The sequence below is a fragment of the Lepus europaeus genome, chromosome 22, assembly GCF_033115175.1.
Source record: "Lepus europaeus isolate LE1 chromosome 22, mLepTim1.pri, whole genome shotgun sequence".
NCBI lineage: Eukaryota > Metazoa > Chordata > Mammalia > Lagomorpha > Leporidae > Lepus > Lepus europaeus.
In genome coordinates, this window is record NC_084848.1 from 37,339,404 (window position 1) to 37,356,045 (window position 16,642).

The 16,642-nt window shown below is 55.4% G+C and overlaps 1 protein-coding gene across 3 annotated transcripts; it reads right to left on the reverse strand.

Moving 5' to 3' along the window:
* Positions 1-247: 247 nt before the first annotated feature.
* SIX1 (SIX homeobox 1) lies at positions 248-4,932 on the reverse strand. 3 transcript variants are annotated; one of them, XM_062181188.1, is made up of 2 exons: positions 4,241-4,880; positions 248-2,158 (listed from the first exon to the last, which is right to left on the reverse strand). In XM_062181188.1, exons 1-2 carry the CDS (start codon positions 4,663-4,665, stop codon positions 1,864-1,866), a joined length of 720 nt encoding a protein of 239 aa, XP_062037172.1. In that variant the 5' UTR covers positions 4,666-4,880; the 3' UTR covers positions 248-1,863. The 3 variants fall into 3 exon arrangements, with proteins under 3 accessions (XP_062037172.1, XP_062037171.1, XP_062037173.1); XM_062181187.1 differs by having other exon boundaries at positions 4,106-4,879; XM_062181189.1 differs by having other exon boundaries at positions 2,052-2,158; positions 4,165-4,932.
* Positions 4,933-16,642: the final 11,710 nt, after the last annotated feature.

The following is a 16,642-nucleotide window of genomic DNA, read 5'->3' on the forward strand; positions in this document are numbered from 1 at the left end:
GACACGGCGCGCCCAGGTCTCAAAGCAACCTGACAGCTAAAAAACAAAACACACACGCACACCCCTCCAGGCTCCTGAACCAGGACAGGAACAACAGGAAAGCCTAAGAAAGAAATGAACACATCCATGATGACACGTATAGATGGGGGAAAAAATAAAAATTATGTAACTGTCATGTCAGAAAGTAAACTCTCCCTAGGGAACAATATTTTACAAAGCACAAGCAAGCCACTCCTGTTATCCTGAGTAGAGTTTTAATAAATAATGCCATTTGTTCACTAATTTTTAAAGCTAAATACAGAAGATACATCATTTTGCCTCAGGCAAAAAAAAATAATATGGAGCCTACACGATTATTGGGATTTTTCTGGACACTACCAGGCAGCCCTGCAAAAAAAAAAAAAAAAAAAAAAAAAAAAAGCCCCTGTTCTGCTGGTCTTCTTTCTCTCTGCAGGTTCATCCACAATGTGTCTCTCCTTGGTCGAGTTCCCTATTCCACCCCCCCCCAAACAGATAAATTATTTTTAACTTCACAGTGTTGTCATAAATTTATTAACACAAAAGAGCTACCATATAAATGCCATTAAGAACTAGTGGTAAACAAAACTGCATATCTAAATAATAAAAAATAAATAAATACCCCAAAGCTAAACTCACTTTTCTCTGTCATATTATTAAGTTAGGTAGGACTCTTGATTCAGGTGATGGCCTTAGAAGTCACCTTGAAATTCATAACCACCATTAAGTCGGAAAGCATTTTAAAAAAAATAGGGCCCAATGACAGTAATACACAACTCACCTTTGAGAAACAGAATCGTACTCCTGGTGTTCTACCAAGTTTTAATTTAGACTGGTTTAGGTACAATAGAAAAGAAACCTGAAAACACATGCTGTTTTAGTAACGAATACCAGGACGCCAGATCTGTCGCCACATGGTGCAAGCTGGACGCTGGGCACAGGAGAGCCCCATGAGCAGGAGGCGGCTATGGGCTGACCGCTGTGAGCACAGGAGACCTAATGCATTCAGGAAAGTTATTTTTCACATTGGTACATTTTTAGAGTTTGTCATTTAAAAAAAAAACCAAGAAAACAAACAACAACCAAAAAAATAAAACCCCACTAAATTTGACAATAAAACAGTTGTATTACTAATGTTCACTTCTATTTCTAACTGCCTCACACTAGACAGTATTAAGACATTTAGGCACTTGGTTTTCCCCCTAATACTGTTCTTTTATTTTAATCTACATAAAATTATTTAACACTAAATATGAAAAATGTAAACTTAATTTTCCCATCATCAAAAAAAAGTGGTATGATTATATTTTTCCTACTCATGTTAAGAATACAGCCAGTTCCTCCAGGCAGGAGGTTCCTATTTTCATAATTATTTTTTGACACCTCTTTCTCTCTCTCTCTCTATCTCCTCTCCATTTCCTTTTCCTCTTTCCAAAATAGTTTTCCTTAAATAAATTAAAAGAAAATAATTAAAATCCAGTTGACTTGCAATTCCTGTTCATTGGGGGGAAAAGAAAAGAAAGGCTATTCGAAGAAGGTGCATTGGTCGCTCAGAACAATGCCTGGGTGCTTTTGTTTGGGTTTTTTCCCCCACTTGATCTCCGCACTGGGACGGGGAAAACGCAAAAGTGAAGGGTCAGAGAGAAGAGGGAGACTAAAGTTTGAAATCACCATCGGCTTCGATTTTTTTCAAGAGATATCTGTGGCAGTCCACCATTCCTTTATGCGCAAAGAACCCCAGAAACAAGCTGCAAGGGTGTTCCTGATTCCTATTTACAAGTGTCCCTAGTCGCTCTGGTTGGTTGCTGTTCCAGCCATCCCTTCAAGGCCCAGGGCCGCCCCCGCTTAGGACCCCAAGTCCACCAGACTGGAGGTGAGGGGCCCGAGCAGAGAGTCCTGCAGCTGGTGCTGGTGAGCCTGCAGGCCGTGGCTGGGCTGCGAGGCGGCTAAGCCCGGGAGGGAATAGTTTGAGCTCCTGGCGTGGCCCATGTTGCCCTGTAGCAGAAGGACCGAGTTCTGGTCTGGACTTTGCGGAGGTGAGAATTCCTCTTCTGAGCTGGACATGAGCGGCTTGCCCCCTTCCAGAGGAGAGAGTTGATTCTGCTTGTTGGAGGAGGAGTTATTGTTTTCCGTGTTCTCCCTAAGACAGACAGGACAACACCATATGGTTACAAAAAAAAAAAAAAAAAAAGTGTGAGATGGAGGGAGGGGCGCTGGAAGGAGGAAAGGGCCATTGTGCAATCTGTCACCAACCCAAACGGAAGGGCTCCGCCGCCGTCGCCCCTCTCTCCACGATCCCTGAGGGTCACAGAGGAGGTGAGGAGGCAGAAATTGGGGACACAGCCTGCCGCGGGGAGCCAGGTCCCTGTCACTTCCAGATTCAGAAACCCAGATGCACAGGTCTTAATGCAACAAACAAAAAACGTGCCAAGGCCTTGCACTGAAATGCCTTCCAACTAAGAGCACATTCAGACGTTCACGGCGAACTCCTCCAACAAATGGTTGTTGATGATAGAGAAATGGCCAGGGGACAAACGCAGCGCCCAGAGCACACATGTTTGGGGTACATCGAGTCAATTGCCCTGTTCCCATCTGCGGAAACAATTAAACGAGGAGCTTCCCTGCCCCCCTGCCCGGAGGTGGCGGGTTCGGAGGCACTGGACGGGTCACGGGAAGTGGTGCCCAGCGCGGCCCAGTGACCTGAGCAAACACAGGGAGCGCGGCCAGTCTCTCGGATTTCATCAGGGAGTGGGCCCTTGGGCCCGGCTTCTGGGATGGCGTTTGGAAACTAAAGGCTAACTGGAACCTGCTGCCCTGCGACTTGCCCACTGCTCAGCCCCTCGCGGCCCCTGTCAAACTCGCCGCCGAAGCTCACCCCAGGCCAGTCCCCTCCGACCGGGGAGCGGAGCTGCCCGCGCGGCGCGCCCGGACGCGCGTCCAAGGCACCGAGTCCCGGTTAGCTCCAGGGCGGCGCTGCCCTGGCCGCTTCCGCCTTCCGAGCGCTCGCGGGTCCTCCCCAAGCCGGCGCCCGCCGCTCTCCCCCTCCCTTTCCCGGCCCGCGGCCTCTCTCCCAGACCCAGCTCATTGCAGCTAAATGTGCACGATCCCCCCGCGGTTTTCCACCCCGAGGGGGAAAGAGGAAGCCAGATCTTCGGCTCCCCAGGCTTGGAAGCGAACAAAGGAAACCCAGCCGGCCCTTGCGCTCAGGTTTCCCCCAAAACTCCTCGGCTTCGCGGAGCGCTCTCCTCGCTGCTCCCCAGTCTCGGTCGGAAACTCCAGCGCACGGATGGAGGCCGGCCAGGTGGCCGAGGGTGTTGGCGCTAGGAGGGGAGAGGCGGAGGCGGATTGGAAATAGATTGCCTTCTGCGCCCCAGGGCCAGCGGCGTCTGCGCCGGAGACCCCTCGGTCTCCCGGGGCGGTGGCGCGGACCGCGGGGCGGACGGACTGCGGCGCCCCGGCCGCACCGCCAGGAGCGGTCCCTTCTGGCTCGGGGCGCCGGGGCGAGGAGCGGTACCAGCCGCTCCAGCTCTCCCCCAAGCCCTCCTCGCTGTGCGTTTAAAGACGCCTGCCTCCCTTTGTCCGGCTAGGGAGGAATGAAGTAGGCGATTCCCAGGCCGGAGACCAGCAGGACGTAGCGAGGGGAGAACCGGGTGGCAGGGGGGGCCCAGCCGACGGCTCGGGGCGGCTTCCCCGCTCGGCTCAGCCCCCGCCGACCCGCGTTCTCCGCGATCCCCATCCGACGCCTCCCTCGCCGTTCGTCCGGAGGCTCTCACCCTTCGCCCGGCTCCTGGCCGCAGCCTGCCGGGAAGGCTCCAACAACAAACCTAGCGCCAATACTTCCCAACACCCACGACCCAGAGAGGCCCGCGCGCGGCGATCGGAGCCAGCGAGGCCCCTGTCCCTGGCAAGCAACCTCCGAGTTCACGAACTTTCGCTGCGGAACCCGCCGAGGCCCCGGCGCCGCCCCGCGGGTGCGCTCCGGCCGGCGGGCAGCACCGGGTGGCGGGTGCCTGCGGGGGCGGGGAGGGGCGGAGGGGTTGGGAAGGCTGCCCGGGGTCGCCCGAGCGGCGGGAAGCACGCCGCGTACCTTTCCTTGGCCTCGGCAGCCCGGTCTCTTTGCCTCCGGTTCTTAAACCAGTTGCTGACCTGCGTGGTGGTGAGGCCGGTGGCCTCGGCCAGCTCCCGCTTTTCGCGCGGCGAGGGGTAGGGGTTGTGCGCGTACCACTCCCGCAGCACGCCCCGCGACTTCTCCTTGAAGCAGTAGCTGGTCTCCTCGCCGTCCCAGATGGTGCGCGGCAGCGGGAATTTTCGGCGCACCCGATACTTGCCCACGGCGCCCAGGGGCCGGCCGCGGAGCTTCTCGGCCTCCACGTAGTGCGCCTTCAGCCAGAGCTGCTGCAGCTTGGGGTGGTTGTGCGGCGAGAACTGGTGGCTCTCCAGGATCTTGTAGAGCTCGCGGAAGTTGCCGCGGTGGAAGGCGACCACCGCCTTGGCCTTGAGCACGCTCTCGTTCTTGTGCAGGTGGTCGCAGGCGGGCAGCGACCACAGGAACCTGCCCAGGCGCTCCAGGTTCCCCCCTTGCTGCAGAACCTCGCACACGCACGCCACTTGCTCCTGCGTGAAGCCGAACGACGGCAGCATCGACATGGCTGAGGCCTGCCCGGGGCGCGCGGCTCAGGCGCACGCGGCAGGGAGCAGAGCCCAAAAAGCGGCCGCTGGGAGGGGGGCGCGGCTGCTCCTAACCCCCTCCCCAGGCTTTGCGTGGAAGAGCGAGCGAGTCGGAACTTGGGGGGTGGGCGCCCGAGGAAGACGCGGAGGAGCGGGGCGTAGCTGGGGGCGGGGGGGGAGGCGGCGCGCTGGACGCCGAGCGGCCGGCACACTCCGCAGCCTTCCGGGCCTCGCTGGCTCCGGCCTCCCGCCCGGTGGATGCTGCTCGTGGCCGGGGAAGTTGGTTTCTGTTCTCCCCGCAGCGGCCTTAAAGCGCGCAGCGTCCCCGGCTCGCTGATTGGCTGCCGGCGGCGCCTATCCGGGGCTGGCCTGCCCGCGCACCGCCCGGCCGGGCCGCGGGGCCGCACCGCCCCGCGCGGGGAGGGCGAGGCTGCCGAGCGGGGGGTAGGGAGTGGTGGGAGGCGAGTGACCAACCCTAAGAGGTGGGAAGCGAGGTGCGGCCGGTGGGAGGGAGCCGCGCTGCGGGGGTGGGGGAGTGGGCGAACGAGTCGCCGCACTGCAGCGCGCGCCCCCTCGCCAGTGTCATCTAAGGGGAGCCGCGCGCGTGTCTGCACGAATCAATGGCCCTGAGCCTTCTAATTCCCCTCCTCTCCCTCGGTGCTCCTGCCTCGGCCCCTTGCAGACTGGCCCTTTCTCGGTGAGCTCATATTTAATTACCTTAATGTTGGAATGAATAAATAATGGATTGATGAATAGCGTATGGAACGCGATAAATAATACAAGAACCGACCCGGGCTCTGGGCTGCGGGCGCTGGAGGAGTGGTTTCTCTCCCCGGGTTCGCTTCAGCCCCAGGGGCCCAGCCTCGCCCCCCCCCCCACCCCCTTCCTTCCTCTCCCCTCTCCCCACCGCCTTCCGCAGGGCACTGGAACTCGCCGCAGGACCGCGTCCTCCGAGGGCCACCCGGGTTTGCGACAAGGCGAAGAGCTGGTTAAAAGAGAGTTGCTTTTGTCGGGTGGCGACTTCGAGGGTTCGTGGCGTTCTGCGCCGTGCGTGAGCCAGCAGGCTTCTAGCCTCAGTTTCTCAGCCGCGCGATCGCTCTTCCACGTCGCTTCTGCTACTGAGGAAAGCCTAGAAGCTTTGCTTGCCATTAGCAAAAATGCTTTGGGAAAGGCGCTGGACCGGGTGTAAATTAAATAAAACTGTGCCCCGGCTCCAATAACCGTCGGTTGTAACGTAATCCTTTGCCCTGCTCTGAGAAGGACACTACCCTCAAAGGGACGCGGACAGTGGCTGCAAGAAGATGATTAAATAAAGACTGCGTGTGCGTGCGTGCGTGCGTGCGTACTACCAGACAACAGAGATGTCTGGCAATTTCAGTCCTATATCTGCTATTTTCCTTCATGTGTGAAGAATGTTTAGTAAAACTGCACCAACAAATGAAGCTGTAATTATCTTAAGCCTCATTTGCACACCTTGTTCCAAAGCAATTATTAAAAAGATTCTGAAAACAATTAGCCTCTCCAAACAGAGATAATCTATTGTCAGTAGCTGAGACTGGCAGGAGATAAGGACAATGAGTGGAGATAAGGGAAGCCAAACGGTGGAAGGAGGAGGACTTTATGACTATACTTATCTCTGATTAGATAAGTGCAAAACAGAATTTTAAGAACACTTCAAAAATGCTTTTGATTGCAACGAGCCCTCTTAGGGGGTGGAGAACAAACCCTAGGCTCTTTAAACTTGCTCATCCTTCTTTAAATATGTTTGGATTCCATCAGCCAAAGAGCCCTGCATTACAGAATCTGTAGCTTAGAGAGACATAAGTGGCAGGAGGAGAGCCTGCGTGGGTTTCTCCGTGTATAATTTATATGGTTTTAAAATAATGCACCCCACCCAGTGCACCCTGCAATGTCCATGGTCAACTCTCACAAGTTTCCCTTGTCAGCGCCGCCTCTGGGGAGAGTCAAGCAGGGAGGGAGCTGCCTCTCTGCTGAACTCCTACACGACGCTTTCTGCAGCCTGCAAGCTCTCTGTATCCCGTGCAATTAGACGTTGGAAGCAGATGCTGATATTTCATTACCTCTAGGCTAATTTTTTTAAAAAAATGCATTTAATGGGTGCATGTGGTTTCAAAAGAACCCCTGCCACATGGTACACTCAGTGACTTACTTGCTAAACTAGAAGCCTGGCACTCTGAGCCCAAGGCCATGTGTCTGGTAATTTTCCCTCGCTGTCTTATGTTAGTGCCCGTGATGTTTTCAGATGAAGTCTTGAGGAGCTGCGGTGTCCTGCCAGAAAGAATGTCTCTGCTTGGAACAGTCTTATTGACAACGCAGCTGTGTGAGGACCGGAACGGAGGCTTAAACCAGGCTCTGAAAATCAGCGAATACCCTAAAGTCTGGAGCAAGTGCGCACAATTATAATGGGGGTGGGGGTGGAGGGAGGTCTTCGAGCACAGCCGAGTCCCTGAAAAGACAAACAATGTGTTGAGTATGGGGTGTGCTTTGTAATTAACAATTTTGTATACGGAAATGAGGCATAGCTTGGACAAATAAAGGCAGGTATAAATTCTACAGGAGATGACAGCGAGCAGAGAGATGGCGATTAGACGCCAGTAGGACCACCGCTGAAACCCTGCTTCCTCCAGACCTCCCAGCGCACTTCTTCCCATCTCTCTTCAGAAGGAAGACGTGGGCGACCGCAGGGAAGACGGGGTGGGTTCTGCGACTGGTGAGGAGCGCCCGAGGGCCGGTGCCCAAGCCCACTGGCCCTTTTCTTGGCATTTAACCCAACCGATCGCGTTAGCTAGAAAGTGCTCTGCGCTTTGTTCCAAGGGTCGTACCTGCTATTTCGATCCCTTGGTTAGGGGAACCAATTGTTATAAATGTTAATTATTGGCTCGGATATATAAGGTTTCCCAAAATGGAACCTTTCACTGAAAACCACTAAAAGAGGTAAAATGACATGAATTTACAAACCGCATAAACCAAGCGATCCATTTTAAATCGCACACAGAAAGGTTTGGGTTGTTCTGGTAACATAAAACCTTCGCTGTCAATGCAAATCACACGAAAAACAGAGATGCGTCGAAGGCTTAAAGGGAACGAGCCCCTCCAGCCCGGCGGCGGCTGCGCCGGCCGCAGCGCGGCTCCCGAGAGTTGCGCCGCTGGCCACCGGCACCCGACGCCGGGTTTCGGTGCTTCGGTGCCTCCCGGGGACAGGTAAAGGCCGGGTGCGCTTATCTGGTAGATGGAGAGGCAGACGAGGAAAGACAGGAGCTGCTGGGGTTCTGAGTGGGCTTGACACAAGGCCTTGGCTCAAACCCCTCCAGCCGGGACCCACTTGCTTCCCTTCTGGCTTTGGAATTGAGAGGCTTGGGTGTCACCAGCCTGCTTTCTTGGAATTTCTTCGACCACGGGGATCCCACTTTACCTACAGATACTCAGAAGGGAAGGGCATCCAGAGGCGGTGTCGTCGCTCTGGGACAGTGCGGAGACACCCCCTTCCCGCCCCCAACCCTGGTCCTGGCTGCGGTGACGACGCTCAGCTTTTTGTCCTCTGCTTTGTCGGAAACTCCGGTGCCCTCGACCCTAGGGAGCCCGGCCTCGGCGGCCCGCGCGGCGCCGGAGCAGCCGCCCACCTGCTTTCGACGGGGACGCTGCTGCCCGCGAGGTCTGAATAGGCCGAGGGCTCAGGCAGGGCGATCCGCGGACCCAGAGAAGGGAAACCCAAAACCAGTCCATTAGTAAATGAGTTTTGTGTTGTCAAGGTTCTTTCCCATCCACTTGCTGGCCTGAAAAATAGATCACGTTTCGTTATCTTTAGTGAGAATCTGCAACGCGACACCGGATCCGCGCGGCCCCCGCCTCCCTCCCTGCAAGCCTGCCTCGCTCTGCCGGGCCGGGGGAGCCGCCGGCCTCCTCGGCTTCTTTCTGAACAATGAGGATTTGTGTGCTGCCTCGGCAGTGTGTGAGGACCGGTGGAGGGCGGGCGTTTTCGCCTGCGAGCGGGGAGCGCGCCGAGCAGAGCCGCCGGCTTCCTTGGTGCGGCCCAGGCCGCCCCCCGCCCACACCTGGACAAACAGAGCCAGCTGCCCGCCGGGCTGGCCGCGGAAATCCCCGGCGCCCCGAGCCGCTCCGGAACCTGCCCTCTCCGCCCGGTCCCGGGGTCCGGGATGCGAGGCCGACGGACGCCCCGACGCACGGCAGCGCGCGGGACGGGGCGCGTGCGCTCCCGGCGGTGCGGGCGCACGGGGAAGCTGCGCTCTCTCCCTCCGCGTGTCCCCGCGGCTGGTCTCTGTCCCCGCGTCTCTCCCCCTCTCTCTCTCAGTTCTCTTCTCTAGGCTGAAACAGGAAGCTCGTTCTGTGCGTGAACCTGTTCATCATTCTTATCGCTCCCTCCCTCTTGCTCATCCACTTTTCCTCTCTCTCTCTCTCTCCCTTCCTCCCTCTCTCCCTCCCTCTCCTTTTCCCTCTCCCTCTCTCCATCAGAGCGTCTGGCTATCACGCGGGTAGACACTGGTCCAGATCGCTGGGGACCCGTCACGCCGAGTGGAAGCGCGCCAGAGGTGGGGGCGCCCTCGGGGAAGGCAGGATGAGGCGGGTTGGCCACCTGGGGTGGGGGTGGGGGCTGACTTCAGCTGCCTTCTGAGAAGGCCCGGACCAGGGGACTCGCCCATTGCCAAGTCAGAGCCGAAGCTCCGACTCAGTGTCAGCCGCCAAGGCCCTTTGTGGAGCAAGGGTGTTACAAGAATCCGTTCCTAAGAATTCTGGACGCTCTGCCCCCCACACCCCTTTAACTATAGCCTTAGGGCAAGTTGACAAAATGAAACTCTCCAACAGTGCTATCTTTCATTGAATTTCTAATCAACTTTTTTTTTAAACTCAACTAATGTACATCCTGAATACCACATCTGTCTAAGCTAAGAAGAATTTCCTTTCGGGAGGTGAAAGCCTGCAGTTCGTCCTGTTCAGAGGAAAGTGCTAGTGACGGTAATGCAGGGTGACACTAAATAAACAGTTAGGGTGGACTGGAAAGATGGAGTTAATTATCCAGTGAGCTGCGTTGCAGCCGAGACCATCAGGGGCTGATTTGTTTTGGCTCGGAGTCCAAGGAAAGAGACAAACCACTCTCTTCTCCACATCTCTTCGGGATCCTGATCATTCACGTTTCAAACAAAACAAAAACAAAAGTCACTACCCGGGTATCGCTGCTTCGGTTAAAATTCGGTTTATCACTCCTCCTTGAGACTCCCTATGCAGGACTGCCGTACTGCCCCTCCCATCGGAAGGAAGACCCAAATGCACCCCCCCCCAGGGAAAAATCTTGGGTAGTTGGAGTCTAGCGTCTATTTTTAGAGTACATCCCTCTCCCACCGCCCCCCAGAGAGTGTCACAATAAAATTACAAAAACTACGCGCTTATAAAAAAACTAAGATGTTGGATGTCTCACTTCCCCCCCCCCAAAAAAAAATCAGACCATGAAATGTTAGATGCAATTAGATTTATTGTTTGCGTGATTCGCCGGCTATCCGGTTTCCTCAGGTAAGCCCGCACTTACATATAAATCCTAGTAACTTAAAACTTCTGCCTCCCTGCTCCGCTCCCCCCCCCCACCTCCGCCCGCGCTGATATTAATAATCCCCGGCTGCCCCTCTTTCCGGGTCATTACGGTACTGCTGGTCTCTAATCAATCCTAATGCGATGGCAATTGGAGTCCCTGATGACTGCGGCTCGGGTTTCTTGTAATGGCTCTACCACATTTTCCTGGACCTCCTTCTTTAACCTGAGATGCCAGGGGGACGCGTCCCTTCTCGCTGCTGATTACTTCAAGATGTGGGGGCTGGTTTGAGCAGGAGGAGAGAGACGCGCACAGCGTGGCCGCCGCAGCCGGCCGGGCGGCTGGGGCGCGCAGGCGTCTCCACGCGGGGCGCCGGCACCCGCATGCCTCCCGCCACTCCTCCTTTGAATTTCCCTCCCCATTTTCCAGGCCCAAACTCGGCCTGGCGAACCGAGACGAAGCCTCCGAGAGCAGATTTCCGTCTTCCTTTTTTAGTTCCCCCCGCTGGTGTGGAGAGGCCTAGAGGTTTCTGGGCCTCTCCAGCGCTCGCGGGTTCCCACCTTGCAGCGGCCGCCGGCCCAGGCCTGCGCCGCGCTGTGCAGTGACCGCTCCTCCCCGCTCCTGGTGTTCTCTCCCCGTGCACTCCTCCTGCCCGATCCTCGCGCGACCGGCCCTCAGACAGATTCCAGCCTCCCCCGTGGCGCCTCGACCTGCCTCGGGTCTCTCGTCCCTGCAGTGCCCCTAACCCGCAAGCCCGGGAGCCTGGCCTGGTCCTGTCGGGGATAGGATACCTTGGCACTGGGAACCCTTAACCTCTGGGCAGGGGGGAGCAAAGGACCAGCACTTGTCTCCTCTCTGGTCCGCAGAAGGGACAAGACCGGGAACCTGCCCCGGGCCTCTGTCTCCCCGACCGACAGCTGCTCGCTCGCCCGTCCCCTGCGCCCGGGCCGCGAGGCCATCAGCACGTTCTCGGCATTTGTATTCTTCCATTTCTCAGCCCAAAGCCATTTAGTGTAACCCGAGCCCAGGGTAATTGCCGCGTCTCTGCCGCGAGACTTAAAAAAAAAAAAAAAAAAAACAAGATAATGCTTCTGAACTGCGGAAGAAAGTGCCGCGGACAAATTGGGCGCCGGGCCGCGGAGGTGGACGGCTCTGTCGGGGTGTTGCTGGGGGCTGCCCGCGCCCCGCAGCGGGGCCTGCTCGCGGCGAAGCCCCCGCGGTTCCCGGGCGCGAGCGCCTGTGTCGCCCGCCGCGCGTCCACGCCGTGGGGAGTCCGTGTGCTTTCCCACACTGTCTGGGTTCTACTGGATCCAGATTTCCTCAGGCAGAGCTCGACAGCTCCTGTTCCCGACCGGGTCGCGCAACCGCGGCACGAGAGGTGCCGGGAGGCTCGGGCTGTGCAGTAAGGTCGCCATCCCCGCTGCGGTCCGCGCCCGGCAGAGCCCCCCTGGGAGCCAGCAGGGGGGAGGCTACCAGGAAGCGGGAGAAGCGCGGGGGGCGCTGCGGGGACTCGGAAGAAAGCCGGAAGCTCTTCACCGCGTCTCGACTCAAGTTCACCCGCCTACTTTCCCCCAACCCCGCGTGCAGGCCCCGGGTCCACGTTCCGCGAGGGGCAGCTGCGCCAGGTGCGGGCCGCCCCGCACCGCGCGCGCCTCGCCGCCGCGCCGGCTGGTCCGCAGCGCACAGCCTCGGGGAGCGGCGCGTCACCGCCGGCCGCACCAGGAACTCGGGCCCCGGGGCGCGCCGGGCCTGCTCCGCCCGGCAGCGCGGCCAGAGGTCGCGCGCTCCGGCCCCGCAGGCCGCGGTCCCCGCCGGGCTCCGCCGCTGTCCCCCCGGGGCGGCGTGTGGGGCCGACCCGCGTCGGGGCGCGAGGAAGGAGGGGCCGGGGCCGGGGAGGGCGGGCAGCAGCGGGAGGCGCCCGGAGGTCAGGCGAGCGCGAGGGGGCGCGGGCCGGCGGCGGGCGCGGCCGGAGGAGAGAGGGCGCTGTCTTCCTGGCAAAGGAGCCCTGGCCTGGCGGGTAGGAACCGAAACAACAACAAAAAAACCAAAACGAGAAAAGCTGCCCGGCCGAACCCCGGGTGTGGAGCGCGCCGCGGAAAGGAGCCCAGAGCCTGGGGGCCCGCTCGGCCCTCCCGGGCCTCGCCAGCGCCGCGTAGCCGCGGACGGGACTCGGCGGGAAGGGAGTCTCGTGGCCGCTTCGGTTCTCTCCTCGGTCGCCTTCCTTCGGGGGCTCTCCTGCCTTCGCTTTTCCCCTTCCCCAAACTGGATGAGGACGGCGACGCTGCGCTGGCGAGGGCGGGGTCCCCACTGTGCCCTGGGCGAGCGCGGGAATCCGGCTCCCCTCTCCTCCAGGGGAGCTCGCTTTCGCTTTCCGGGCGCTGCGGCGGCCCGCGTGCCCGGTGCCCGGTGCCCGGTGCCGCGGAGGGCGCAGGCCTCGCAGGCGGTCGCCGCCCGGCCGGGGCGCGCGCCGAGGCCGGAGAGGTCCCCCCGGACGGCTGCCGGCGCTGTGCTCCACCACACCCCCAGACCCTGAAAAGCTCAATGTCCGTGAATTCTGGGGAGACCGCTCTCCCCCCATCCGAGAAGTGCACAGTGCGTCGTCGTGTGCCGAGAGAGAACGTGTTCCTGCTTTTCCGTGTACAAAATCAGTGGCATCCCAGACTCCCTTCTCTTCTGTGTTGAGAAGGCCCTCCTGGTGCGTGCCCAGTGTTGGGCACCGGCCGTCTCCTTACGGGTCCGCTGCGGAGCGCCGCGAGCTCCAGTCCCCGTTAGATCTTCCCGAGCGGGTCCCGCGGCCCCCGGGTGGCCGCGCACAGCTCCGCCTGGGGCACCAGGGCCGGGTCCTGGGAGTAACTGGGTGGGCTGCGGCCCCGCACGCTGACAACCGCTGCTCTTGGGGGAACGTCTGTTTCTATTCATCCGATTTTCTAATTTCTTTGATCAGCCTAAATATTTTCTTGGCCAACGGAAATTGACCATGCCACGAATATGATAACAACCTGCTGGGGTTTGGCGGGGCGGGGGGGCGGGGGACGGTGCGTATTTTGTTCCCAAGCAGCAGAAAGAAAGGGGGGCGGCGGGGGAGGCCGGCGGCCGGGAATGCCTGCAGCGGATTCCAGCACACAGGCGCGGAAGCAGTTTCGGGGAAGCCCTTTCCCCCTTAGTACCAGGGCGCTTCACAGACTTCGTGGTAAAAGTGCATTATGGGGGGCTGTGGTGGGGGAGGGGAAGCAACCATACGAGCTTTTCCAACAACCTTGGCACCAAAAGAAACTTAACTTTGCATTCTGCTTTCCACGAACTTTTTGAGTCGCTTCTTCCCTCTCTCTCCTCCCCTCAAATGGATACACACCTGGTCTTCTAAGAGTCTTTGATACTCTTTATGTAAAAACACAACTTCCGTGGAAGCCTTTAGACAGTTTCTCTTTAAAGCAGATGAAAGGCAAAGTTAATACAATGTTCTCTTAATCCCTTTGCCTTCCGGGTCAAAATAAATATTTTCTTCTGCATGTGATTGTGTATCCTGCCATTTGGCTGCGGCTGGGAGCATAATCGACCGGCAGGGAGAGTGTTTGGGGACTGCGTATTAAATGCAATTCTCTTGAAATCAAGGGCGGGGGGTGGGGGGAGCCTTTCTTCCCAGGCTGGAGTTGGAGCGTTTCTGAAAAAGCTCCCAGAAAAGGACCTTTCACCTCCCATTAGTGATGCCATGAGTGTTCAGGCAGAGTGGAGCTGAGGTCGTGTTGCACATGGCACACAGTCTGCTCAGCACTTGAGACGTCAGCTTTGAAATCTTCCAGAGGTGAAAGGTCATCCTTAATAAGCTAAAGTCTGGGGCTCCCACTGCCCTGCCTGCTAACTGGGTGGCTGTCCATATGCTTTGACCCTTTGCATGCGTTTTGCTGCTTCTTCCAAAATGTGCTGTTTTAAGGTTTTTGTTTCTTGTGTTCGTCGAGGTTGTAATGTTTTCGGTTGTTAACATTTCAAAAGGTCTTTCATTTTTATAGCAACTCTGTCATCTTTCCTTTTCTTTTATGCAATCATAAAGCTGTCTGTTCTGAGTGATAGCTTTCTAGAACTTGGCTTCCCAGGAGAAATGAAGAGTATCTGTCCATCTGCATGCAGGGATCCAGACGTCGGGGCTATAGGGTTACCCTCCTGAGTGGATCATTTAGACTCTTGTACACTACCCAGTTTACTGAGCCGTCAAAACATTAAAACTTCCGTATTATGCAAAATCTCTAGTTTCTGAAAACTTCCTGGGTACTACAAAAATGTTTCATGCCAGTTACTGAAATTTCACATTTTATTTTTACCAAGTGGGAGAAACTCTGAAATCAGAATGTACTGATCCTCCTATAAGGCTTAAAATTAAGGCTGACTGACAGCTGGCATAATGTAGGTCCAGCAGTGGGGGGAAATGTGCTAACATCCCACTTCCTTTTCAGAAAATATTAGGAACATTTTTGAACATTTAATTCTCAAATTTGTCTGAGAAGTAAAGTCACCCAAACTAAAGCAAATGAACTTTTATGAAGCTACTGCAAAGATGGGTGTAAATACTGTTCTTTCTTGTAACTCTGCAAGGAACTTCTCAATAGTGATTTGTCATTTACTCAGCTCAGAAACTGTCTCTCCATGTGGACCTACTGTCTAAGATGAGTGGTCTCAGCACACCATTGTATGCATTCCTCGTTTACATTTCTTTATATCTGTCAGTGCCTTGGTCTCTGCTTATCTATATATATTAGATTCCAGTTGCTTCTCTCGTTCATTCTAGAAAGACTACATATATTTAGTCTTAGAAAATAAAATTTAAAAATAAGACAACAATGTGTGGTAATCAACATGAAATAAGTATACTCAGTGGAGTTTTGAAAGTCCTTTCCCCACTCTGAATTGAAAACGCTAGAGCAATCTTCAAACATTCTCCTGAGCCAACCAGAGGTCCTCGTTACCAAAACATTGAATGACTGTGATGTGCAGGGCAGTGTTGGTTTTGCTTTGTGGCTTATCAATTCTCAAAAATTCTTAATTGTGAATGAGCAAGGTTTTCCAAGAACAGTTTATGTACAGTAACCACTGAAACTATAGATGGGCTGGATGATTTCACAACCAAGATGACATTGAGTAAATAATTTATTTCTAATCACTTTGCTACATTAGGGTTTACTGCTAATGAGCTAGTGGACTTTGTGATACTTTAGCTAACCCAAAGCACTTGAGGCTTTGATGACCCAAATGGTTTGGTAAGTTCAATCAATCTAGTCGATAGAAAGTGGAGATAAACTTGCCACTGGAGTCTGAGGGAGTGTGTGTGTGTGTGTGTGTGTTTGGGAGGGAGCTAGTGTTGTATTTAAAATTTTTTTGACTACACGTTGAAGTACCCCCAAAATACTCCAGGAACACTTCAGAGCAGATTGTGTCGCTCCAATACGCCTGAAAAAACAAGAAGTGAAATATTTCAAGATGTAGATTTGTGAGTGAAAGGTTGCTAACTCATTAAGGGCCTACTAAAGGCATGCTAATTATTCTCACTTCTTATAGCATCTTCCACGGAAGAATGTTTAACATTTTACAAGCCTGATCTCATCCATCTTCTGGAAACATTGGGAGGCATTATCCTTGATACAAAGAATGATTATCTCTATATTATAGAAAGCACGGCAGAGGTTGTATAATTTGCACATGGTAAATTCTTAATTCAAGGGCAGCTTGAGGACAAGAGCTATGAATCCCTTATCTTTTCCAATTTTTCTACAAAGAAAATTTCCATAAAGAAATCAGTGAGTCCGAGTGACTTGGATTTAGTGAGTCCTTGTAAGATAGTTCTCTTAAGCTGGAGTCCACTCCCATAATTCTAGACCAAGATTTGCGAGACATTTCCTAAGTGTCTTTAAATTATCGAGAAAACAACCCCAACACGGAGCCCTCCCGGGTCTGCTCCTGGGTCGGCTGGTTCTTCCATCCCTCTGGATGTGTGTGTTGGAGCAAAGGTCATGTGGGAGGAGACTTGCAGAGGACAGAGCTGTGAGGTAACTACTACAGCTTAACTGTCCTGCAGAGCAACTGTCAGGTGTTCCTAAGGAGGGCTACAACAGAATACAGTCTGTGACCAGACTTGACCTGTACTTGCCATGCTTAGGAGGCTTTCTTTGGCTTTTATGAAGAGAAGAAGCTCTAGAAATTCCACAAGATTGAGGATTTTGTTGAGCTGTGGTGCAGTGCCACACAACCCTGAGTGCACATGCAACAGCCCGAGGCACTTGTGAACACACAGTTTGCAGGGCCCTGCCCCTAGGAGTGCTGATTCCTGAGGTTTAAAGTGAAATCCTGGGATCTGCATTTCAGCAACGTCCCGGGTGGTTTTGCGGCAGCTCACCAGTAGACTGTACT